Raw genomic sequence first — 25,808 nt, forward strand, 5'->3', positions numbered from 1 at the left:
CAAGCGGACTACTTTGTCTTGGAACGTGTCCAACTTCATGTGTGCTATTGTAGTATCACCCATTCAGGCAAGTAGAGAGCATTCCATCACACTCCTGACTTGTGCCTTGTAGGTGGTGGAATGGCTTTAGCAAGTCGGGAGGCGCTCAACCTCTGACTTTCTGTAATAGCCGCGGCATTTATGTGGCTGGTCTAGTTGAGGTTCTGGTGACACCCAAGGTGTTGATGGTTGGGGGATTTGGTGATAGTTTTGCCATTGAATGTCATTGGGAGATGGTTATGGTGTCTCTTGCTGGAGATGGTCATTGCCTGGCACAAATGTTATTTGCACCCATCAGCCCAAGCCTTGCTGTTGACCAGGTCTTGCTGCATGGACTGCTTCATTATCTGAGGAATTGCAAATCGAGCTGTGCATTGTGCAGTCATCAGCAAAAAGCCCCATTTCTGACCTTAAGGAAGGTTATTGATGAAAAAGCTGAAGATAGTTGAGTGTACGACGCTGCCCTGAGGATCTCCTGCAGCGATGTCCTGGGCTGAGTTGATTGGCCTCCAAAAGCCATAACCATCTTCCTTTGTGCTAGGTATGACCCCAGTCACTGGAGAGTTATCTCCCTCATCACCATTGACTTCAGTTTCTTGGTGTCATACTCAATCGAATGCTGCCTTGATGTCAAGGGCAGTCAGTCGCACCTTACCTCTGGAATTCAGTTCTTCTGTCCATGTTTGGACCAAGGTTGTAATGAGGTCTGGAGTCAAGTGGTCTTTGTGGAACACACACTGAGCATAGATGATCAGGTTATTAGTAAGTGCTGCTTAGTAGTACTGTTGAAAACTCTTTACATTGATATGTTGATGATTGAGAGTAGGTCGATAGGGTGATAATTGGCGAGGTTGGACTTGTTCTGTCTTTTATGGACAGAACATATCTGGACAATTTTCCATATTCCATGGCTAACTCTGGAGCACAGGTCTTCAGCATTACAGCCCAGATGTTGACGGGGCCTGTATCCTTTGCTGTGATCAATGCACTCGACTATTTCTTGATCATCATTGGCATTCTTGGCAACATTCTTGGCACCTGTGATGGTGGACGCCTCAGGAGGGGACTGAGAAGGATAATTTGCTCAGCACTTCTGTTGAAGATAAATAAAGCTGGGTGATATTTGGCTTGGGACTCATTGGCAAGTTTAGGTTTTGCCAAGTGTTCGTTGGTCATGCTGCTTCTCATCAAAAATAGAATTTAATTGGAAGATTCCACTATTTGACATTCCGATGGCGTATCTCTGTAAACAGGAAATAATTATCTGTCCCTTTTATATTTTTGTTTGCTTCCCTCCCCCACCTATTCGGAATAATTGAGCAACCTTTTCCCACAGGACTCTGCTAATACCATGGTCTGTAATTATTTGAAATCTAATTGAACTCTTCACAAATAAGTTTAATGAATGGTTTATGGAGCAGCATGTATCACATGGAAGGCTCTTCTCCCATAGAATATTGAACTGTGCTCCAACATTAAAGTGTGGAGCGTTTTAAAGTTGTGTGTGATTGTCAGCCAAAACACTGCCATCAGGAGAATTATGCAGTTTGTGTTGATGTCTACTATAATTGTGCTTTAACAGCATTCTAGTAAAGTAGTGTATGTTGTATTGCTGCCCAGGCACATAGCCACCATGCACTGGTTTAAAAAAACAATCATCCATTAGCTACTGTATGGCACAGGTTGGATGGAAAATAGCTTCAATCTATAGACACTGAAACATATTATCATGGCTGTGGTACTTTTAAAGGCATACCAAGAATTAATATTTCAATAAACTAAATTATGTAACAAATTATGTAGCAGATGATGGGTTAGATTTTAATAAAATGTTTACATAATATTCTCGTACTATTTGGAGGAAAGTCTGTACAGTCAAGAAATAATTGTGTAATTTAATCAAATCTTTGAATTTTGTTATTTCTGCAGGTTATTTATCATTCATTTGGTGGAACGTCAAAAGGTCTTCATTTTAATAATCTGATAGTGGGACTGGTCCTCCTTACAAGGGGAAGAGATGAAGAAAAAGCAAAGTGTAAGTACTCCATAATCATCATCATTATTGTTTGATATTTTCATCAAATATACATCAGTAGATGAAAACTACTGTGAAAAAGATTGTACTCCATTGGAATTGTTCCCCGATGTAATAATGCAATAGTTTGTATTTTTGGAGTAGTGTAAAACTGCCAAGTAGGAATTAAGTGCTCAAAAACGTTGAATGTTCAGAGTGGCTTTGGATTAACATGAATAGACAGTAGATCCTTTTATAGTGATAAATATCCATCTATCACTTTTGCACATCTTTAGTATTGCACATCTTTCATATTTGCACAGCCAGCTCCAAATTTGCCAGTTGTACTCTTCGTAATAAGCTGGGTAATGATCTTGGATGAGGATTGCATTGTACATTACTACAATTATCAGTGGGGCCTTGGAGTTTGGTTCTACGACTGAACTTTCAAACCTATCACATTCGAGGTCAGATGATCTAATTCAAATGGACAATCAGATTTCACACAAAGGCACCCGAGTCATAAAATGGTATAGTTTTTAAGGGGGCAGGATTAAAGGAGCAAGAGTCAATGTCAATATTTGGGAAAGCCTGTTACAGCACTAAGTAGAAGCAGTTTGACCTCTGATATTTGCCAATAATTTTATCATGTATGTAAATACTACTTAATTAAGGATTCTTCCCCAATTTGCTGAGTCCATGTAGTTGCTATTTTTCCATGTCGCCTGGTGTTGGCACATGCTGGACATTCTATTATGGTCTGATGAAAAGTACTTTGAAAGTATTGCCTACTTGCGATTTGAATTTTTTTCAAAGATTTTTTTCATCAATTCTTTCAACCTATTGATTGAGAGTTTCTTTTATCCTCATTTCAATACAATAGATTGGCAATACATATGTGTTGGCAATGGACTAATGTTATCTCGGGCCTCATTTCTTCGTCTTATGAAACAATGGCCCAGAAATTGCAGTCTGAGGCTTCCCGCAGGCGGATACCTCCGACCACAAAAATTTCAACGTAAGTACCTGATGGTTCCGGAGGTTCGGAGACTTGTGGTCCTGGCCCTCTATGCGAAGGCCTGCATTGGGCACACGTATCCCAGGAGTGTGTGGTTTTCGTACGCATCAATGGGATCACATGGGCTGGCTCAACCTATCAGGATAGGGGAATCCTCATTCATACTTACGGTAATTCCGTATGTACGGAACCACCATAAGTATGAATGGAAATACCCCCAGAAACATTGAAAATAACTAAGATATAAGTCACATTTCAAATTAATAAAAATTGATTTTAATTATTTAAAACAAAAATTTAATTTTTATAAAAAATTTACATATTTTAAAGGGTCTAAAAATAAATGTACCTTGCAGGATTTTAAATGTTTAAATTATTTTTTAAATGTAGTTTTCTGTACTTTAAAAGTCTTACGCTGATAAAAGCAGGCCTTATGCCTGCTTTTATCAGTCGTAAGAATTTGAAGGATATTCGCTAGGCAGGAGTTGGGCAAATAGGCCAACTCTCCGCCTGTGGAGGCCCTTTAGTTTCAGATGCATGCGATCTGTCAAGAGAATTTTTGATAGATCGCAAGTTCCGGGTTTAGGCGTATACCTAAATCTGGAACTTGCGGGGATCCCACAGGCGTGTGTGCGCTTGTGGGAGGCACGATTTCAGGCCCATTGTATCTGAGCCTTTTGTCTCGGGGAAAGCAAAGGGTTTAATTTTATACATTTTTTTTTCCCCATTCAATTAAACTTAGTATAGGTTCAAGAAGTATTAATCCTTTGTGTAGATAGGGCAAAAAGATATTCACCAATATCTTTTGTTTCATTGTAAAACAAACTTTAAATAAGTTTAATTCACAAAAAAAAGTTTGTAAATTGCGCAGTGAAGTACACCACCTTATCTTGTTTTTAGGCAGGATTGATCCACTGGGAACATTGGGATTCATTAACCATATAAGTTTACAGCACGGAAGGAGGCCATTTGGCCCATCATGTCTGTGCTGGCTCTTGCTAGAGCAATCCAATATTAATTTCCCTGCCCTGTGCTGTCCTCATAACATTGCATCTGTTTGTGCTTCAAATATTTATCCAATTTTCCATTAAGATGCAGTGATCTTTACTTTAGCCATTTCCTGTGATGAGGTATTTCATGCACCAACAGCCCTCTGTGTAAATAAATATCTTCTATCCATTCCCTCACTCCCTTATTTTAACAATCATCCATTGTCCCTGACTCCCAAAGCAGAGGAAATGGTTTTTCTCTATTCACTCACATCAAAACTCTTCATTATTTTAAAAACCTTCGCTAAATCTCTTTACTGGCCTTTTGTACTCCAGTGGAAATAGTCCCAGGAATACATGTTTCTCCTCATAATTAACTTACCATCTAAACCCAAAATTCTATTGGCCTACTTTTTTTAATATCCAAATATACCTTTCGTTGCACTTTCAAAGAATTATGTATTTGAACCCCCTGTTCCTCGATTCATCTGAACCCTTCAGTGGCTTTACATTGAAGAAGGAGGAGGAAGAGGAAAGATTAGCATTTATATAGTGCCTTTCACAACCTCAGGATGTCCCAAAGCGCTTTATAGCCAGGTAAATACATTTAAGGTGTAGTCACTGTTGCATTATTTGTTTTTTTCCTCTCAAAATGTATATCACCGTACACATAGCCACATTAAATTGAATCTGCCATTTGTCTGCCCATTCTGCTAACCTGTCTTGTCGTCTTGAGGTTTTATTTTACATCCTGCTCATTGTTAACCAAATATTCCACTTTTGTGTCATCAGCATATTTTGAGATTGTGTTCCTTATATAAAAATCTAAATCCTTTATGTAAACTATGATCAGAGGTGAACCTATGGGATGCACCACTTTGAATCCTTCTCTACTCTGAGCAACACCAGTATACCCAAACTTTTTTCATGTCTGTCAATTTTTTTAATCCATTTCCTCTTGCACAATGCGCCTCAATTTCTTCTCGGATGACTTCTGAAAATCCATATATACAACATCTACTGCATTCCCTTTATCAAATTGGTTCCTCATTCAAACAAAAGCATTTAAGTTTGTGAAACAAGACTTTTTAAAATAAATCTGTGTATGTAACACATATTTCTAAATACTTGATAATTTTATCTTAAATTATGGTTTCTAAAGCTTTGCCCACAAATGTCGTTCAACTAACTGGTCTTCAGTAACATAGGAACAAGAATTGACTGTTCAGTCCCTTGAGTCTGTTTCTCCATTCAGTCAGATCATGGCTGACCTATATCTTAACTCCATTTAACCATTGTTGCTCTGTATCCCTTGGTGCACTAACCTAACACAAATCTTATCGATCTTAGTCTTGAAAATTTCAATTGACCCAGCATCCAAAGGAGAAGGTTCCAAATTTCCACTACCCTTTTGTGTGCAAAACTACTTTTGATTTCATTCCTAAATGGTCTAGCACTAATTTTGCCCCCTTATTCTGGATTTTCCCCCACCAGAGGAAATAATTTATCTCATTCACCCTAATAAAATCCCTTTATCATTTTAAATATCTCAAGTAGATCACCTCAGCTTTTTAAACTCCAGGGAATACAAGCCATGGTACTGCAACATGTCTTCATAATTTAACCCCTTAAGCCCTGGTATTCTGGTGAATCTGTGCTGTAGCCCCGCCAAGGCTAGTATAGCTTTCCCGAGGTGTGATGCCCAAAATTGAACATTGTTCTCTGGATGGGATCTTCCATAGTTCCTAGTCTCTCGTCAATTAATTACCTATTGATCCTTCCCTCTTCTTGAACAAGGGTGTTACATCATTCACTCTCCAGTCTCAGCACAATTTACATTTTTAAGAAGATTGTAAAATTGTGGCCAGAGTTTCTGCTATCTCCTCTCTGACTTTTACTAGCCTAGGATGCATATTATCAGGATTGGATGACTCATCCATTTTGAGTTTTAACTTTTTTATAACTAATTTCTTTTCTACAATTAGTTCTATGAATTATTCCACATCATCATCATCATAGCGAGTCTCTCGAAATGAGGATGACTTGCTTCCATGCCAAAAAAGGATGAGTTCATCGGTGTTTCAATGAAGGACCTAATATTCCAGGTCCTGAACTGCATCCTGAAGGGTGGAAGATGCCTGTGCGTGGATTTTTTTTACGTGTGGTGGCCGTTGCACACCAGCCACCACACGGGCTTGACAGAGCTAGGTCTTGGTTCAGTGGCAAGGGTTATCCAAGACAACTGGAGACCTGCTCTGCTGCAATGACCTAGTGTGCACACATATCGCAGTATGGGCTGGCCCGTGCTGCCCCTGGCCCCGAACTCACGCCTTTCCTGGACCCTGATCACATCCCTCCACAGTCTCTCTCCGCTCCTGCTGTATCTTCCCACGCCCCAATCACTGACCTGGACCTTGATGACATCACTTCACCCTCCCACACCAGCTCGCGCTGCTCCCTGAAGTGGCACGTCTCCACGCTGCTCCCGGGCTGCCGCACCGTCGCTCCTTTCATGGCCCCGACCTGCCGCTGGTGTTCTCACGCAACTACAACTTATACTCCTCTGGTAGGTCTACATTCTTGCTGGCATCACTATTTGTTAAAGCGGTGCAAAATATTTATTGAATATATTGGCCAAACCTTCACTTTCCAGAATTACTCAGTCCTCCTAATCCCTGAATGGTCCTGCCATTTCTCTAACTATTCTATTACTTTTTATATAATTATAAAAACCTTTACTATTTCCTTTTCAATGATCTAGCCTTTTTCCATATTCCCCTTTAGCCCTTCTAATCTTCCTTTTCACCTCCCCACTATGCTTACTTTTAATATTTGTTAGTCTTACCTTTATCATATGCCTAACATTTAAGTTTATTTACTTTTAAATCTCTATCCATAGTACTCTGTACTTTGTACTCACTTTGTACTTTATAGGAATGTATTTAATTTGTACTCTTTGCATCTCATATTTGAACTTTTCCCTTTACTGATCTGTCAACCTGTTTGCTAATGCTTCATTCAGCCTGTTATTTTGGATCAATCTCTTTTTATTTTCCTGAACTTTGCTTGGCTTCCAGTTCAGCAATTTTATCTTAGACTCTTACCATTTTATCTTCTTGCATTGAACCTAACTATGTTGTGGTCCCTATTTTCTTATCGTTTTCCGACTCTCACATTAATTATTCATGACTCTTCCCAAAACAAAATCGATTAATGTCCTCTTTCCTTGTTGACTAGAGTCATTCTTATCCAGGAAAGTGAGTTCTCCACACAGAATCATAGAAGGAGGCCCTTCAGCCCATCAAGTCTGCGCTGGCTCTTTCGTAGCGCAATACAATTAATCTCTCTCCCCTGCTCTTTTCCCATATCACTGCAATTTTTTTTTCCTTCACGTATTTATCCAATTCCCCTTTGAAAGCTCGTATTGAATCTGTATCCACCACCCTATTAGACAGTGCATTCCAAATCCTAACCACTTGTTGTATAAAAAAGTTTTCCTTCATGTCATCTGTGGTTCTTTTGCCAATCATCTTAAATCTGTGCCCTCACGTGTTCGACCCTTAAGCCATTGGAAACCGTTTCAATTTATTTACTCTTATCTAAACCCATCATGGTTTTCAACACCTCTATCAAATCTCCTCTTACCTTCTCTGCTCTTGAGAACAACCTTTCCACATGCATACTTTTTATTCCAGTCTATCTTGGAATAGTTAAAATCACCCAATATTATTGCCCTGTTGTTGCATGCGTCTCTGAATTGTCTGCCAATCTCCACCTCTATCTCATCTCTGTTGTCTGGTCGCGTTCATGACTGCAGAAAAAAGGATGTCTATATCCCTGACAATAGACTCCCCCACTATTACCACACTCCTATTCTTACAGTTAGTTACCCTCAATCCTTTGGGTAGTCCCTTGCTTGATGGTGGCATAACATTGCTCAGGGCTACTCTGCTCTGAGTTACTCATTTTTCACCACATACTTGTCCAACAATATCTATTGGACAGTTCCAGTAACGTGAGTGCTGTCTCTCTGTTCGCCCTGGAGATGGTCTCATTACCCCTGTGTTCTGAACTGTCTAACACTGTGTCTCTTTAATAATCTCTTTGGAGAGTACGATCCAGAAACTCCTCATCCTCTCTAATGCTGCAAAATGTGACCAATTGCTCAATTTTCTGGCACTTAGTACAAATGTATTTCCCCATGAGGATCCAAGATGGCCCACATATTGCAAAAATGCATGCACATCTAGTGAAAAGAGAAATAAAAATAAACAAAGCTGAAGTGTGTTCGTATCTGAAGGCTGGCTTTTTAAAAAAAGAAAATGAAATAAATTTAAAATAATGTTAGAATTCTAGATTCTTCACATATTTATACGAACAACTAGGTTCCCTGCACTGCCATCTCTTTATGTCTAACTTTAAAAAAAAAATGAACACTGTTAGCCTGAACTTTCACTAGCACTAAACACTTGCAAGAATCAAACTGCTTCTACTCACAGGTAGATATTTTAGCGCAAAAAATCCTGTCCACTGGCATCTCAAGGCTGAACTCCTGCTGAGGCTAAACTTAATATTCCTCTGGTCTCTTGTAACTCATTCTACTCTTTCAGTAGCCATTTATTGGATCAGTATATGTAGTGATCATCATGGCTGTTTGTAAGGTTGCACTTTATATATTTTCATCATCTTGATATGACAGTTTGGGACTTTCAGCACTTACCCAGGTTGGCCTGACGATGTACAGCCTCAACACCAATTTCTGCATTATGTTCGTTTATCTACAAATGTGACTACAGAGATAGAAATAAAATGGCCGAAAGACTTTGGGTTTTTCTAAAGATGGTTAAGGAGTACAAGAGTAAAGAAGTACTGAAGAATTTATACAAAACATTGGTTAGGCCGCAGAGTAATATGAACAGTTTTGGGCATCCCAATATAGCCATATAAAATGGAAATTATAGCCATATAAAATGCTCAGCATAGATTCAACAGGAAGATGCCAAGGTTTGAAAATGATAGTTTATATGAAGAGAGACTTGAGATACTGGAACTACATCCACAGATGCAATAAAGGCTAAGTGGAGATAATAAAATAAACATTTACATTTTGAAGAATATTGATGGAATGAATAGTGGAAGACTATTTCCTCTGACTGGGGAGACAGGATCAAGGGGTCAATTTTAAATGATCAGTGAGAGTGTGGAGCGAGGTTAAGAGACATTTATTTATGCAGAGTATTGTTGGAGCGTAGAATCCTTTGCCACAAAAAATGTTTGCGCTATAGACAGTCATTTGTTTTAAAGGAAAATTGGATAACTATTTGAAGCCAGAAAAATACAAAACTGGGAAGAAAAATGAGCTGTGGATAGCTCGAGCAAAGAGATGTTACAGACATGATCAGCTGAATAGCTTCCTTCTGTGCTGTAAACCTCTGATTCTTGCTTATATTTGTATGTGGAGATTGAATTAATGAGGAAGATAGCGTAAGTTTAATTTTCCTAATTCTTTGAATAAATGTCAACCGTTATGTTCATATCTGGCTCACTTACTTTTTCTAACCTAGTATGGCTTTGGGATACTATATAGTTACTAGTGTGTCTCAATGTTGCTTGGGGTCTTAATGTTGTCTCCTCCATATAAAGAACCAAGGTTGTGTCACGGAATGAGGCCTTTTATATGGCAGAGTTCAAGAAGATTAAATTTTCCCCAATGGTATAACAGGAATTCCTATTTTATTCAAAGAATCCAACACATAATGATGTGTAATCTAACGTGCCGATAAATTTTTTTTTTGAACATCGTGACCATAGAAATAGAAACAGAAAATAGGTGCAGGAGAAGGCCATTCGGCCCTTCAAGCCTGCACCACCATTCAATAAGATCATGGCTGATCATTCACCTCAGTACCCCTTTCCTGCTTTCTCTCCATACCCCTTGATCCCTTTAGCCGTAGGGGCCATATCTAACTCCCCCTTGAATATATCCAATGAACTGGCATCAATAACTCTCTGTGGTAGGGAATTCCACAGGTTAACAACTCTGAGTGAAGAAGTTTCTCCTCATCTCAGTCCTAAATGGCTTACCCCTTATCATTCGACTATGTCCCCTGGTTCTGGACTTCCCCAACATCGGGAACATTCTTCCTGCATCTAATCTGTCCAGTCCCGTCAGAGTTTTATATGTTTCTATGAGATCCCCTCTCATCCTTCTAAATTCCAGCAAATACAGGCCCAGTCGATCCAGTCTCTCCTCATATGTCAGTCCAGCCATCCCGGGAATCAGTCTAGTGAACCTTCGTTGCATTTCCTCAATAGCAAGAACGTCCTTCCTCAGATTAGGAGACAAAAACTGAACACAATATTCCAGGTGAGGCCTCACTAAGGCCCTGTACAACTGCAGTAACTGCTCCTATACTCAAATCCACTAGCTATGAAGACCAACATTCCATTTACCTTCTTCGCCACCTGCTGAACCTGCATGCCAACTTTCAATGAATGATGTACCATGACACCCAGGTCTCGCTGCACTTCCCCTTTTCCTAATCTGCTGCCATACAGATAATATTCTGCCTTCGTGTTTTTGCCACCAAAGTGGATAACCTCACATTTATCCACATTATACTGCATCTGCCACTCGTTTGCCCACTCACCTAACCTGTCCAAGTCACCCTGCAGCCTTTTAGCATCCTCCTCATAGCTCACACTGCCACCCAGCTTAGTGTCATCTGCAAACTTTAAGATATTACACTCAATTCCCTCATCCAAATCATTAATGTATATTGTAAATAGCTGGGGTCCCAGCACTGAGCCCTGCGGTACCCCCACTAGTCACTGCCTGTCATTCTGAAAAGGACCCGTTTATCCCGACTCTGCTTCCTGTCTGCCAACCAGTTCTCCATCCACGTCAGTACATTACCCCTAATACCATGTGCTTTAATTTTGCACACCAATCTCTTGTATGGGACCTTGTCAAAAGCCTTTTGAAAGTCCAAATACACCACATCCATTGGTTCTCCCTTGTCCACTCTACCAGTTATATCCTCAAAAAATTGTAGAAGATTTGTCAAGCAGGATTTTCCTTTCATAAATCCATGCTGACTTGTCACTGCTTTCCAAATGCGCTGCTATTTCATCTTTAATGATTGATTTCAACATTTTCCCCACTACTGATGCCAGGCTAACCGGTCTATAATTACCTGTTTTCTCTCTCCCTCCTTTCTTAAAAAGTGGTGTTACTTTAGCTACCCTCCAGTCCATTAGAGTTGATGGACTGTTGGAAAATAATCACCAATGCATCCACTATTTCTAGGGCTACTTTCTTAAGTACTCTGGGATGCAGACTATCGGGCCCCGGGGATTTATCGGCTTTCAATCCCATCAATTTCCCTAACACCATTTCCTGCCTAATTAAGATTTCCTTCAATTCATCCTTCTCACTCGACTCCCCCTAGTATTTCCGGAAGGTTATTTCTGTCTTCCTTCGTGAAGACAGAACCAAAGTACTTGTTTAACTGGTCCGCCATTTCTTTATTCTCCATTATAAATTCACCTGAATCTGACTGCAAGGGACCTACGTTTGTTTTCACTAATCTTTTTCTTTTCACATATCTATAGAAGCTTTTGCAGTCAGTTTTTATGTTCCCAGCAAGCTTCCTCTCATACTCTATTTTCCTCCTCCTAATTAAACCCTTTGTCCTCCTCTGCTGTTTACAAAATTCTCCCAGTCCTCAGGTTTGCTGCTTTTTCTGGCCAATTTATATGCCTCTTCCTTGGCATTAACACTATTCATTTCCCTTGTTAGCCACAGTTGAGTCACCTTCCCCGTTTTATTTTTACTCCAGACAGGGATGTACAATTGTTGAAGTTCATCCATGTGATCTTTAAATGTTTGCCATTGCCTCTCCACCGTCAATCCTTTAAGTATCACAGACTTGCAGAAGATCCAGATATCACAATTGCCATGCCTGTTGGAAATTAATGACACTGCCCACAGTCATTTTAATAAATTGATAGATAAAAAAAATAATGTTGGTGTCCTTGACAAACATTTAGAGAAGTAGGAGAAAGTAGCTTGTATTTCTCAAACACACCACCTGGTGGATTTAGCAGTTGGTGACATTAGTGTCTATGATGATTGCTGCAGACTGGGCTACCCCATTATCCTTGACCACCTCCATCCTTGAAAACTAATGCCCCATCTCCAACCTCCCCTTCCTCTCAAGTTCCCGCGCCGTTGCCTCTGCTATCCCCCAAGGATCTACCCTTGGTCCCCTCCTATTTCTCATCTACATGCTGCCCCTTGGCGACATCAAAAAAAATAGCGTCAGTTTCCACATGTACGCTGGTATGACCCAGCTCTACTTCTCTACTACTTTTCTCGACCCCTCCACGATCTCTAAATTGTCAGACTGCTTGTCCGGCATACAGTTCCAGATATTTTCACAAAGGAAAGGGGTAATGCAGATACTGCTATCGAGGAGGAGTGTGATATTCTGGATGAAATAAATATAGTGAGAGAGGAAGTATTAAGGGGTTTAGCAGCTTTGAAAGTAGATAAGTCCCCAGGCCCGGATGAAATGCATCCCAAGCTGTCGAGCGAAGTAAAAGAGGAAATAGCAGAGGCCTTGACCATCATTTTCCAGTTGTCTTTGGATCTGGGCATGGTGCCGGAGGATTGGAGGACTGCTAATGTAGTACCCTTGTTTAAGAAGGGAAAAAGGGATAGGCCGAGTAATTACAGGCTTGTCAGCCTAACCTCAGTGGTGAGAAAATTATTGAAAAAAATCCTGAAAGGATAAATCTGCATTTGGAAAGGCAAGGATTAATTAAGGACAGTCAGCACGGATTTGTTAAGGGAAGATTGTGTTTGACTAACCTGATTGAATTTTTTGAGGAGGTAACCAAGAGGGTCAATGAGCGTAGTGCATACGATGTAGTATATATGGACTTTAACAAGGCTTTTGATAAGGTCCCACATGGTAGTCTGGTCATGAAGGTTAAAGTCCATGGGATACATGGCAAAGTGACAAGTTGAATCCAAAATTGGCTTGGAGGTAGGAAGCAAAGGGTAAATGATTGATGGATGTTTTTGTGACTAGAAGGATGTTTCCAGTGGGGTTCTGCCGGGCTCAGTACTGGGTCCCTTGCTTTGTGTGGTATATATCAACGATTTAGATTTGAATATAGTGAGTATGATTAAGAAGTTTGCAGACGATACTAAAATTGGCTATGTGGTAATGAAGAGGAAAGTCATGGGCTGCAGGAGGATATCAATCTACTGGTCAGGTGAGCAGAGTAGTGGCAAATAGAATTTAATTCAGAGAAGTGTGAGGTGATGCACTTTGGGAGGGCTAATAAGGAAAGGGTATACCCATGAAGCGGTAGGCCACTTAATAGTGTAGATGAACAAAGGGACCTTGGAGTGCTTGTCCACAGATCTCTGAAAGTATCAGGCCAGGTGGATAAGGTGGTTAACAAGGCAGACGGAATGCTTGCCTTTATTGGCCGAGGCATAGAATATAAGTGCAGGGAGGTTATACTTAAATTGTATAATACTTTGGTTAGGCCACAGCTGGAGTACTGTGTGCAGTTCTGGTCACCGTATTAAAGGAAGGACGTGATTGCACTAGAGAGGATGCAGAGCAGATTTACTAGGATGCTGCCTGGAATGGAGAATCTTAGTTATGAGGACAGATTGGAGAGGCTAGGTTTGTTCTCATTGGAATAGAGGAGGTTGAGAGGAGACTTCATTGAGGTGTACAAAATATTGAGGGACTGGACATAGTGGATAGTAAGGGTCTATTTCCATTGGTGGAGGGATCTATTACAAGGGGGCATAGTTTTAATGTGGTTGGTGGAAGGTTTAGAGGGGATTTGAGGGGTGGCTTTTTTACGCAGAGAGTTGTGGAGATCTGGAACTCGTTGCCTGGAAGAGTGGTGGATGGATGCAGAAACCCTCACCACTTTTAAGAGATGGTTGGATGGGCACTTAAAGTGCAGTAACCTGCAGGGTTACAGATCTCGAGCTCGTAATTGGGATTAGACTGGATGACCTTTCGTTGGATGGCGCAGATATAAATGTTAAGTACTGCAGGGAATAGAATATGGCCAGGGTAATCTCGACTAGTTTCGATCGCCTGGATGGGTCGGAGAGGAATTTTCCCAGATTTTTTTCTCTCTAAATTGGCCTGGATTTTTATCTGAATTTTGCCTCTCCCAGGAGATCACATGGCTCTGGTTGGGGTGGAGTGTAGAATGTTTCAGTATAAGGGGTGTCGCAGTTGTGTGAGGTGGACTGGTTGGGCTGGGTGCTCTTTGCCTTTCTCTCATTGTTCATAGCTTTATATGTAACCTTCAGGGCTGCTGACCAAGGGCTGTGCGGCTCTTTGTTGGCCGGCGCGACACGATGGGCTGAACTGGCCTCCTTCTGCGTTGTAAATTTCTATGAGCAGAAATTTTCTCCAATTGAATATTGGAAAGACCAAAGCCACTGACTCCATCCCTCTCCCTAACATCTGTCTGAGGCTGAGTGTTAGGCAGTCCCTCTCATCGAGGATGACCCAGTTCTACACCAAAAAGGGCTGAGTTCACAGGGCTGAGGGACCTGACATTCTCGGTCCCGAACTACATATTGAAGGGTGGAAGATGCCTGTGCTTGGCTTCTTTTAATGTGGGGTGGCCGTTGCACACCAGCCACCACACGGGCTTGACAGAGCTCGGTCTTGATCCAGTGGCAAGGGTTAACAAAGACGACTGAAAACCAAGCTCTGCTACGCGGTCCTAGTGCGTGCACATAATCCTATGTCCATAGATCGCAGTGTGGGCTGGCCCGTGCTGCTCCTGGGCCCCGAACCCTGAGGCTGAACCACACGGTTTGCAACCTTGGTGTCATATTTGACCCTGACATTAGCTTCTGACCACATCAGCAGCATAACTAAGACTGCCTATTTTCACCTCCGTAACATTGCCAGTCTCTGCCCTTGCCTCAGCTCATCTGCTGCTGAAACCCTCATCCCTGGTGTTTTTACCTATAGACTTAACTATTCCAACGCACTCTTGGCTGGCCTCCCACATTCTACCCTATGTAAACTTGAAGTCATCCAAAACTTGGCTGCCCGTGTCCTAACTCTCTCCAAGTCCTGTTCACCCATCATCCCTGTGTTTGCTGACCTACATTGACTCCCGGCTAAGCAACGCCTTGATTTCTAAATTCTCATCCTTGTTTTCAAATCCCTCCATGGCATCGCCCTTCCCTATGTCTGTAATCTCCTCCAGCCCCACAACATCCCTGAGATGTCTGCACTGCTCTAATTCTGCCCTCTTGAGCATCCTTGATTATAATCGCTCAACCATTGGTGGCCGAGCCTTCTGTTGTCTAGACCCTAAGCTCTGGAATTCCCTGCCTAAACCTCTCTGCTTCTCAACCTTCCTTTCCTCCTCCAAGACAATCCTTAAAACCTACCTCCTTGACCAAGTTTTTGGTCACCTGTCCTAATTTCTCCTTGTGTGGTTCAGTGTCAAATTTTTTGTCTTATTATACTCCTGTGAGGCGCCGTGGAATGTTTTACTACATTAAAGGCGCTATATAAATACAAGTTGCTGTTGGATGTAAGGCCGTCCTTAAGTGGTGTGGTGGGGTAGGAAAATGGGGACATCATTTACAGAAATGCAGTCCCTATTTCCACCAAAATATATTGCAATGTCTTATGAGCTGTATTTTAACTTGCATATAATCCTGTTTACAGATATTTTCAACCTCTTTGCTAATGAATCGGGCAGCTATGTCGTGCGAGAGGAGATGGAAACCATGTTGCGGGCATGTGATGGTGAAGTTCAACTGGGAGTTAAGAAGTGCTTTGTGGAGGTAGGTGCTTGACACTCTGTTTCCATACGTAGTAATCCAAGTATTCAAAGCAGGAAACAAAGTACTGCAGATGCTGGAAATCTGAAACAAAAACAGAAAATGTTGAAAACACTCCCAAGCCTGTGGAAAGAAGTGACAAGTTAACATTTCAGCTATGACCCTTCATCAGAAAATCAGATGAACAGCTTTCAAGAAGGAATAGAGCAAGGGAAATGGGAGACATACAAAAGAAAAGAGAGAGTGAGCTGTAAAGTGATTAGGTCGAGACCAGGAAATGGGTTAATTGACAGAAGTTATAATAGTGTAAGAGAGGAGGAAGAATGATGATGGAGATTAGAGAAATAAAAGACTGAGCCTGAGAATATGTGAAAAGTTAAATCTGGTTGGGTAAGGATTGGGGAGCATGAAACCTAGCAGAGCAGGCTCCAGTGGCCCAGGAGTCTGCTCTGCTTTGCTGTTGTTGCCTCCCCGCCCACTTTTTTGGCCAGCAGGTTTCCTCCTGCACAGTGGATCCTCCTTCCTGTCTTCAGGATTCCTGTTCCAGCTGGACCCCTCCCTCTGGCCTCCTTCCCTTATTTAATCTTTGTCTTGAGAATGTGACATTGGTTGTGTCAGTTTCTCACTTCACTCACTCTAATCTTATCTCCCTCTGAACTTGGAGCAATCTGTTCTCTCAGATCCAACACTGACATCATTATCAACCTGCTGATAAGGAAAGCGCTGTGTGTGTATGATGGCAGGACGTCTACCTTGCTGAGGCTTTACGCCAATTCTCTGACCACACCTCCTCCTACTACCTCCTGGAGCATGAACCCACTGCTGAACACCGATATAATTTCTCCAACCATTACTGACCTCGTCTCTTCTGGAGATCTTTTCCCCATAATTTCCAAAATCATAGACCCCCGACCCCCAACCCCGCACAACCTGCTTCACCCTCGCAAGCATACACAAACAGGACTGTCCTGGTAGACCTATTATTTCAGCTTCTCTTGCCCCACAGAAGTCACTTTCTGCTCCTTCTTCTCCCCTTGTCCAGTCCCTACCCACCTATATCTGCAACGTTTCTAATGCCCTCAGGCACTTCAACAAATTCTAGTTTTTTGGCCCTAATTGTCTCCTATTAGTCCCTCTATACCTCCATTACTCACCAGGACAGCCTGCGAGCACCCCCACCATCCCAGCTTCTTCGTTGAACAGCGGCCCAACCTGTCTCCAAACATCACCACCCTCCACCACCTAACTGAACTTGTGCTCGCCTTGAACAACTTTTCCTTTGACTCCACTCACTTCCTCCAGATATAAAATGTTGCAATGTCAACCTGCACAGGTCCTACCTGTGCCTGTCTTTGTGTATGATATGTTGAATGTGCTTTGTCCCTAAAGTGTTATGGTCCCCTCTCTGATATCATCTTCTGTTATTTTTTGATTCATTTGTACTTCCTCCAGCCTAGTATACTGTATTCTCTGCTCATGTCACTTCTATTCTATTCTCTCTCCCACTCCCATTCTGACCTGTCCATCCTTGACCTTCTGCACTGTTCCAATGGAGCTCAACATGAGCTTGAGGAATATAACCTCTTTCTTCGAGGCATTTTTCAGCCATCTGGCCTTAGTTTTGACTTCAGCAACTTCAGACCTTAGCTACAGCTTCCATTTCCTCTCTGGCAGTCGGTGCTTGTAAAGTAGAATGGGTGTATCCGCACTTCTGTGACTAGGGGAGGGAGTGGTTGGTACTTGGTATGGCGATCATCCAAAACTAGCTGCTTTCCAGTTTCCCATCCAATTGACTACATTGTATAATCCCCATTTACTATTGGTTCTATTTATTTTTTTTAAATGAGGAAGGAATAGTGTTACAGGATTCGACTAGATAGCTCCAGTTGAAGACCTAACCTTTGAACAGGTGTGAAGAAGCTACCGGCCTCATCTGTGTTGTAATTTGTATGATTCTGAAAGGGCAATATGCGAATGCTTGAGTATTAAATAGTTACCATTCCTAGTTAGGGGTTGAGTGCTGATTTTGTGCTTGTACTGTTCATCAGAATTTGAAACCAATTGGGACTTGGTGCAGGTACAATTTGTATTTATATAGTGTTTGTAACATAGAAAAATGTCCCAAGGCGCTTCATAGAAGCATAGTCGGACAGATATCAACACTAAGCCAAAGAAGGGGATATCAGTTGGGGTGACTAAAAGATTTATTAAAGAAGTAGATTTTAAAGAGCATCTTAAAAGGTCCTTAAAAAAAAAAAAAAAAGTTTATATTTTGGCAGTGTTGTATGCAAGAAGTAAAGCAATTTGAAATTTAAGATCCAAACCCAGACTGGCAGATTCACATCTTCACCTCCCACAATAAAGATTATACTATATGTCATATCTCCACCTAAAGGGATTGATGATTGTTTAGCGCTAATGGGCTACTTCAGCATTCATCAAATCTAATGTGTTCTGGTGTTAATTGCCTATCTCTGAAGTAAGAAGGGAAATTGTCTGTTTTTCACTCCATGGTTCTTGAAAAACACAAGTCATAGCAGGCAATTTATCATAAGTTACACCTCTTGCAATATGGTATTCTTGGCTGTTACCCAACAGACAAACTCCTAAAACAAGTGAACCCTTGTCTAAATTTGGACCATGTATTTGTTGGTTTAACCGAAAGATATGTGCATAACTAATGATCATGTTTGATTTTGGACCTCTGGAAATATGTACGTAGTATGTCAGCACTAACTGTACATTCTATCCAAGAATTATTTGGTCATGATAGTTCAACAAAATCAGTATTCTGCAAAGAACTATGTATCCTCTTATGCATAAACGAAATGTGGTTTCTTGCTCTTCATTAAATCCAGCCTGCTCCCAATACCTAACTTTTGTAAAAATGAATTTGTCCATTTGATGAGTTGACCAGGTGGAGTTGTACAAGATGGTATTCGGAAATTGTGGTTAAGGTAGCACTTATGGGCTGCATGGAGGGAGAGTGAAAGGTGATTTTAATATCTTATTTTGGAAGACCAACTAATTTTCCCATATTTTACACCAGCTATCCTTGTGGGTAGCTGAGTGAGATTGCCTATTTTTTGTAAATTGCATGCTTTATTTTGTACTCTGGACATTCTCACTAGGGTTTTGTTTTAACTACACAAATTTATTTTATGTAACATTCTTAGTGCAGGCAGGGAACATAACCTGAACTGAAATGGTGGTTCTTGAGCTGAAGGTACGATGTAATAACCTCTTGTACCACCCAGTTCCCAACAATGATCTCAATTTTAATTGTCATATCTCCTTTAATAAGCCTACTTGCCCTTATTGTTCTACTCAGTGTCAAAGCAGTGGGAGGCATTCAAGGAGGAAATCCTGAGGGTACAGAGCAAAGTATGTTCCCTTTGGTGGGGCTAACAAATCTAGAGTCCCCTGGAAGTCAAGGGACATACAAGATAAGATAAAGAAAAAAAGGAAAGCTTATGACAGATACCGGGAACTCAAGACTGCAGAAACTCTAGAGGAGTATAAGACATGCAGGGGTCCAATGAAAAAAGATATCAGGAAAGCAAAGAGAGAGCATGAAAGAATGTTAGCAAGTAAAATCAGGGAAAACCCAAATATGTTTTATAAATCCATTAAGAGCAAGAGGATAACTAGAGAAAGAGTGGGGCCTATTAGAGATCATAAAGGAAATCTGTGTGTGGAGGCGGAAGACGTGGGTAGGATTTTTAATGGATAATTTGCATCCATTTTCACATGAGCGGGATGATGCAGATTTTGCAATGAGGGAGGAGGGGTGTGAAATATTAGACAAGATAAACATAGTAAGAGAGGAAGTATTAAGGGACTTAGCAGCTTTGAAAGTGGATAAATCCCCAGGCCCGGATGAAATGTATCTCACGCTGTTAAGAGAAGCAAAAGAGGAAATAAAACAAGCTCTGACCACCATTTTCCAATCCTCTCTGGCTACAGATGCGGTGCCAGAGGACTTGAAGACTGCTAATGTGGTACCTTTGTTTAAAAAGCGAAAAAGGGATAGATCGAGTAATTGCAGGCCAGTCAGCCTAACTTCAGTGGTGGAAAAATTATTGGAAAAAATCCTGAGGGGCAGGATAATCTTCATTTGGAAAGACATGGATTAATCAAGTACAGTCAGACTTGATGAACATTTTTCGAGGAGGTAACCTGGAGGGTAGATGAGGGCAGTATTATAGTATGATGTAGTGTATATGGATTTTAGCAAAGCTTTTGTCCCACATGGCAGATTGTCACGAAAGTAATAACCCATGGGATCCAAAGCAAAGTGGCGAGTTGGATCCTAAAATGGCTCGGAAGCAAGAAGCAAAGGGTAGTGGTTGCTGGGTGTTTTGTGACTGGAAGGCTGTAGCCAGTGGGGTTCTGCAGGGGTCAGTGCTGGGTCCCTTGCTTTTTGTGGTATATATCAATGACTTGGACTTAAATGTTGGGGGTATGATTAAGAAGTTTGCAGATGACACTAAAATAGGCTGTGTGGTTGATAATGAAGAAAGTTGCGGACTGCAGGAAGATATCAATGTACTGGTCAGGTGTGCAGAACAGTGGCAAATGGAATTTAATCCGGATATGTGTGAGGTAATGCATTTGGGGAGGTCCAACAAGGGAATACACATTAAATGGTATGACACTGAAAAGTGTAGAGGAACAAAGTGACCTTGGAGTGCAGGTCCACAGATCCTTGAAGGTAGCAGGCCTGGTAGATAAGGTGGTTAAGAAGGCATATGGAATACTTGCCTTTATAAGTCGAGGCATGGAATACAAGAGCAAGGAGGTTATGCTTGAACTGTATAAAACACAGGTTAGGCTGCAGCTGGAGTACTATGTACAGTTCTGGTCACCACATTACAGGAAAGATGTGATTGCACTGGAAAGGGTGCAGAGATTTACAAGAATGTTGCCTGGACTGGAGAATTTTGGCTATGAGGAAAGATTGGAGATGCTGGGTCTGTTTTCTTTGGAACAGAGGAGGCTAAGGGGAGACTTGATTGAGGTGTATAAAATTATAAGGGGCCTGGATAGAGTGGATAGGAAGGACCTGTTTCTCTTGGCAGAGGGGTCAACAATTGGGGGGCATAAATTTAAAGTAATTGGGGGGAGATTTAGAGGAGATAAGAGGGGAAATGTCTTCACCCAGAGGGTGGGGGGGTGGGGGAAGCGGTCTGGAACTCTCTGCCTGAAAGGGTGATAGAGGCAGAAACCTCACTACATTTAAAATATACTTAGATGTGCACTTAAAGTGCCACAACCTACAGGGCTACGGATCAAGAGTTGGAAAGTGGGATTAGGCTAAATAGCTCTTGGTCGGCCGGCGCGGTCACGATGGGCTGAAATGGCGGCCTCCTATGCTATAAATGTCTGATTCTTTATCCACCTGTAAAGATGGGAGCTTTGTAGATCCACTTGTAAGGACAAGCATTGTCTAAATGTACAGTCAGGTATTATGAGCTAATGACGAATCATTTAGAATCATTATAGCACAGAAAGAGCCATGATTGTTTCTGTGCTGGATCTCTGATTGAGCTATCCACTTAGTCCCAAATCCCAGTCCTTTTTACCCTGTTTTACATTTTATTTTTCAAATATTTATCCTCTTCCCTTTTTTAAAAACTATTATGGATTCTGCCTCCACCACTGTTTCTGATGGGACATTCCATATCCTAACTACCTCTGTGTATTAAAAAAAAATCCCCTAACTCCTCTAGCTGTTCACTTGATAATAAATTTTGTCCCCTAGTTACAGACTTACTGACAGCTGGAAATAGATTTTTCTATTTACCTGACCAATAACTTCTGTAAAGGGCCAGGCCATTTAATGGCAATTATTTCAAGGAGGAATTAACTTTCCACATTTGCCTGTAAATGGTCTACTTGTGTTTTATCCAGAATGTATTCACTTGGCTTCACCAAGGAGCCTGTCTACTCCTTTTTGCTCTGCAAAAGCTGGGGTTGGTGTAATTGAATAACATCAGGCAATTTGTAATTAATTTGTGTTTTTGTTATAGGTGTTTGTGGCATTGGTCTATTTAGAGATTAACCAGTTGTGTACTTTCCAGTTTCTGCAGCCTGTTTTTGAAATACTGACAGTTGAATTTAAGAAAATGAATCCATGTTAACTTCTCACTTAGTATTGTAAACAAAGCTGTCCAAAGAAAGCCTTGTGGCTGCTCACTTAACTATTTTTTGGTAAACTATGTTGATAGCTCTAGTTCACAAACGCTGTAGGTGGTGCTTGGTAGATCAATCTAGTTTGTGCAGACCTGTAAGGCAAGTTTGTTCCAGATAATTGAGAGTTTTAGATCTTCATGCTTGGATTTATTTTAATTTCATTCTCCTTTTTAATTGTGCTCCGAGCATGGAGACAAAACTAGTCTGAAGGTGTAAGATAGTTGGTGCAAGAATAATACTGCTTCTCCCAGAGTGGTGTCTTCTCCATGTATACGTAAGCCCATATGTCACTCCCATTGATCAGGGGAAATCTTTTCTAAATTTGTCAAAGGGCACTGATATTTTTTCAGGGGCGATATCTGAAAGCATATTATTAAAAGGTAAATTATAGATACATTTTCATTAAAAGTTATGGTGTGAAGGAGTTAAAATTATTGAATATTTGATCTAGTTTTATTTAAATCCACTGTGGTGAAATCTGTGCTTAGTGATTTTAATGTTTGATTAAATGCTTTGGCATTAGGTATGACAGACTGTGACACAACATATAACATTTATTTTAGTCTGCTGTATTTATAATTTTGCAATACCCCAGTGTATGCTAGTAGCGCTGCAGCAAAAATTTGCACTTGGCAATATTTGACCACGTTTTTTTTTTAAGTTGCCTTTGGAGGCCGATTCCACTGTCATTTATGAATCTAGGTGTATCCTGTTGGTTGATCTTGCCTTTACCATGTCCAATCCACTGTTTCCAGAATGAGATGCTCTTCAATTAGGGCTTCTGTATATAAGAATAATTCTAAAAGCTCGACTTCAAATGGGGAGTCCCTGTTAACAAGCAAGGGTTCAAATCAACAAGCATATTTGGACACATTAGCCTAATAATAGGTCTCGTAATGAAATGCATGGGTTTACATTTGCCCACCATTTTTTTTATATTAGCAGTTTTATTTCCAAATTGGCGATCTTGCACATTTTCATGGCTCCTATTGATGCCTTATACCACAATTTTCTAGAATGCTCTGGTGCTGAAAATCATTGAAATGCTTATTGCTGAGTCTTCACTCCTCCAAATTCAACCATGTATGTAGTGTTGGTTGCAATCTAATTTTAAGAATATGCTGACTGTGCCCTGGATAAATGCATCATATTGTGTGATACTGAGCCATACAAACTAAAAGTCACGTGGTTAATTGCTCATCTCTATTGATTTACGTTATCTCAGTCAGGGCAGCATGGAAGTTAAACTCGTCCTGAGTGTCCTAGGGCTAAGGACAAGAAAAAGCTTCTAATTTTCATCCATGACTCTTGCTGGATAGTTTGTGTGTAGATATTGGGTGAGGGAAGGATTGTGTTGTGATAGTCAGATGGCTTTGCCTTTCCATTTGCACAGCAGATTTTATTTTGGCTGTCTTCAGCCTGATCTCTCTCATGTGACAATATTGTAATTCTTTTCCTTCAACAATCACAAGTGCTTTGCTTACGGTGTAGAATTTACAGCTTAATAAAAAACGTTTGTGCCTACATTCCACATGTGGAAAGTTTGTTTTCAGTGAGTATTAGGTGTGAGAGAGTGTGCAGAAGCTAAGTGAAGACAAATGACCGTTTCTGATCCTAGTGGCATAGATAGGTGCTCCAGACAGGAGGCTGGCTAGTTAGTGATGAGTTTTTAATACAAAACCGTTTATTGGGCCCAAGTTTCCACACGATAAAAAACGTGCGCACCTCCGAGCTGGGCGCCCGTTTTTCACGCCTAAAACGGCGCCGGAAAAAAACCTCGCAATTCTGGAGCGTTCTGCAGCTCCTTGTCTGTTTGGGGCGGAGCCTACACTCGCGCGTACTATTTAAATTCGTTTTTTTCCTGCCGGCAACGGTGCGCGTTGGAGCGTTCGCGCACGCGCAGTGTGAAGGAAACATTGGCACTCGGCCATTTTTGTAGTTCTTTGTAGCTGTTTAATTTTTGAACATTTTTAAATAAAAGCACATTGACATCAGCACTTGCAGCCTTCTCACTGTCTCCTCCCCCCCCCCCCCCCCCGCGGGAAGAACGGGCGCCTCCTCCCCCCCCCCCCCCTCCCCCCAGCGAGAAGAACGGGTGCCTCCTCTCCCCCCCCCCCTCCGCGGGAAGAACAGGTGCCGCCTCCTCCCCCCCCCGGCGGGAAAGAACGGGCGCCTCCCCCCCCCCCCCCCCGGGAAGAACGGGCGCCTCAGGCTGACTGCAGCATTCTCCGTGCCTGAAGCACTTTCACACAGGTAGGAAGATGGTTTGTTTAATCTTTTCTATGCTTATAAATGTTTATTCAGGTTGGATTTATTTGTATAATATTTGTAGAAGTATAAATAAGGATTTATTGTAGCATTTAATGACCACCTCGTTCTGGACGCCTAATTTGTAACCTGCGCCTGATTTTTTTAATGTGTAGAACAGGTTTTTTCAGTTCTACAAAAATCTTCACTTGCTCCATTCTAAGTTAGTTTGGAGTACGTTTTCACTGTGGAAACTTTCAAATCAGGTGTCAGTGGCTGGACATGCCCCCTTTTGAAGAAAAAATTCTGTTCCAAAGTAGAACTGCTCTACCTGACTAGAACTGCAGAAAAAAAAATGTGGAGAATTGCGATTTCTAAGATAGTCCGTTCTCCACCAGTTGCTCCTAAAAAATCAGGCGCAAATCATGTGGAAACTTGGGCCCATAATCTTTGTTTTTAAGAACTAGCCTGTATATTTACGCATGGCCCCTTTTGGCTAAGAATGAAGTAGGACCTAATTCTGGAGCCATTCTTGAAAGAATGATCAATTTTGTAAAGAGATCAAATAAAGAAATACTAATTTTTTTTCCTCCACTTTTCCCCTCTAGTTCTAAAGGTCTGATCAAGTTTTGTGTTTGTTGTGTGCTCTTGCTGCATTTTTCACTTGCTTTGGTCTGAAATGCACTTTGTCTATCAAATGAGCACAAGGTATGGAATTTAGAGTTCTACCCTATGTTTTAATTTTATGGGTATATTTTCTGTTTCCCTTTTATATACTGATATTTTGTAAGACATAATATGGGGTATGTGATTGTGTTGTGACACTCATAATCTGAATAAAAAAACATTTCACCCAGTAAGTTTTGTTCACTTTGTTTGCCTTCAGTTTAAGATTGCATTTTGGAGGAGGGGCAAGGGCAGGAGAGAGAATGACCTCAGATAACTAACTACGTAACAGGAATTTTGAGGCCTGCCAGCTGTAATTGCATTCATTGGATACTTTAGGTTCCTCTTTCATAGATATTTGTGTGGTTCCTGCTGGGGTTTCCCCACCAACTTGCGAGTCTGTGTGTGTTTGGTCACTAGACAGAATTAGAGGGTGTGGTTCCTTGACCGTGTACATACTCAAGAGAGTAGTTTTTTTTATATGTGGGTATTCCGACAGATGGGCTCATGGTGCTTCAGACATTGCATTTTCAAGTCAATAGACCAAGTCTAGGTTGTATAGTTGGTATGTTCGTAATGTGGGTCTGTGGCATGATATGATAGTTAAGGCATGTGCTTGATATAAAAACTTTCCCTTTGTACGAGAAAATACCCAAGGATTATATGAAAAATGGTGACTACAACACATGTGGTAAGTAATAGTTTTACTTCATTAAGGGCAATATTTTTAAGAGAGTATACAAATTTGTATTGTACTTTTGCAGTGAATCTTCAAATATT

The 25,808-nt window shown here is 41.1% G+C and overlaps 1 protein-coding gene across 2 annotated transcripts in view; it reads left to right on the forward strand.

Moving 5' to 3' along the window:
- usp32 (ubiquitin specific peptidase 32) overlaps window positions 1-25,808 on the forward strand; it is a 213,953-nt gene that overhangs the window by 73,562 nt on the left and 114,583 nt on the right. For both annotated transcript variants that reach the window (XM_070857168.1, XM_070857169.1), the window contains exons 3-4: window positions 1,969-2,074; window positions 15,805-15,923. In XM_070857168.1, coding sequence (XP_070713269.1) covers window positions 1,969-2,074; window positions 15,805-15,923 — 225 coding nt within the window. The remainder of the gene's footprint in view (window positions 1-1,968; window positions 2,075-15,804; window positions 15,924-25,808) is intronic.

This window comes from Pristiophorus japonicus, chromosome 16 (assembly GCF_044704955.1).
Source record: "Pristiophorus japonicus isolate sPriJap1 chromosome 16, sPriJap1.hap1, whole genome shotgun sequence".
Lineage (NCBI taxonomy): Eukaryota > Metazoa > Chordata > Chondrichthyes > Pristiophoridae > Pristiophorus > Pristiophorus japonicus.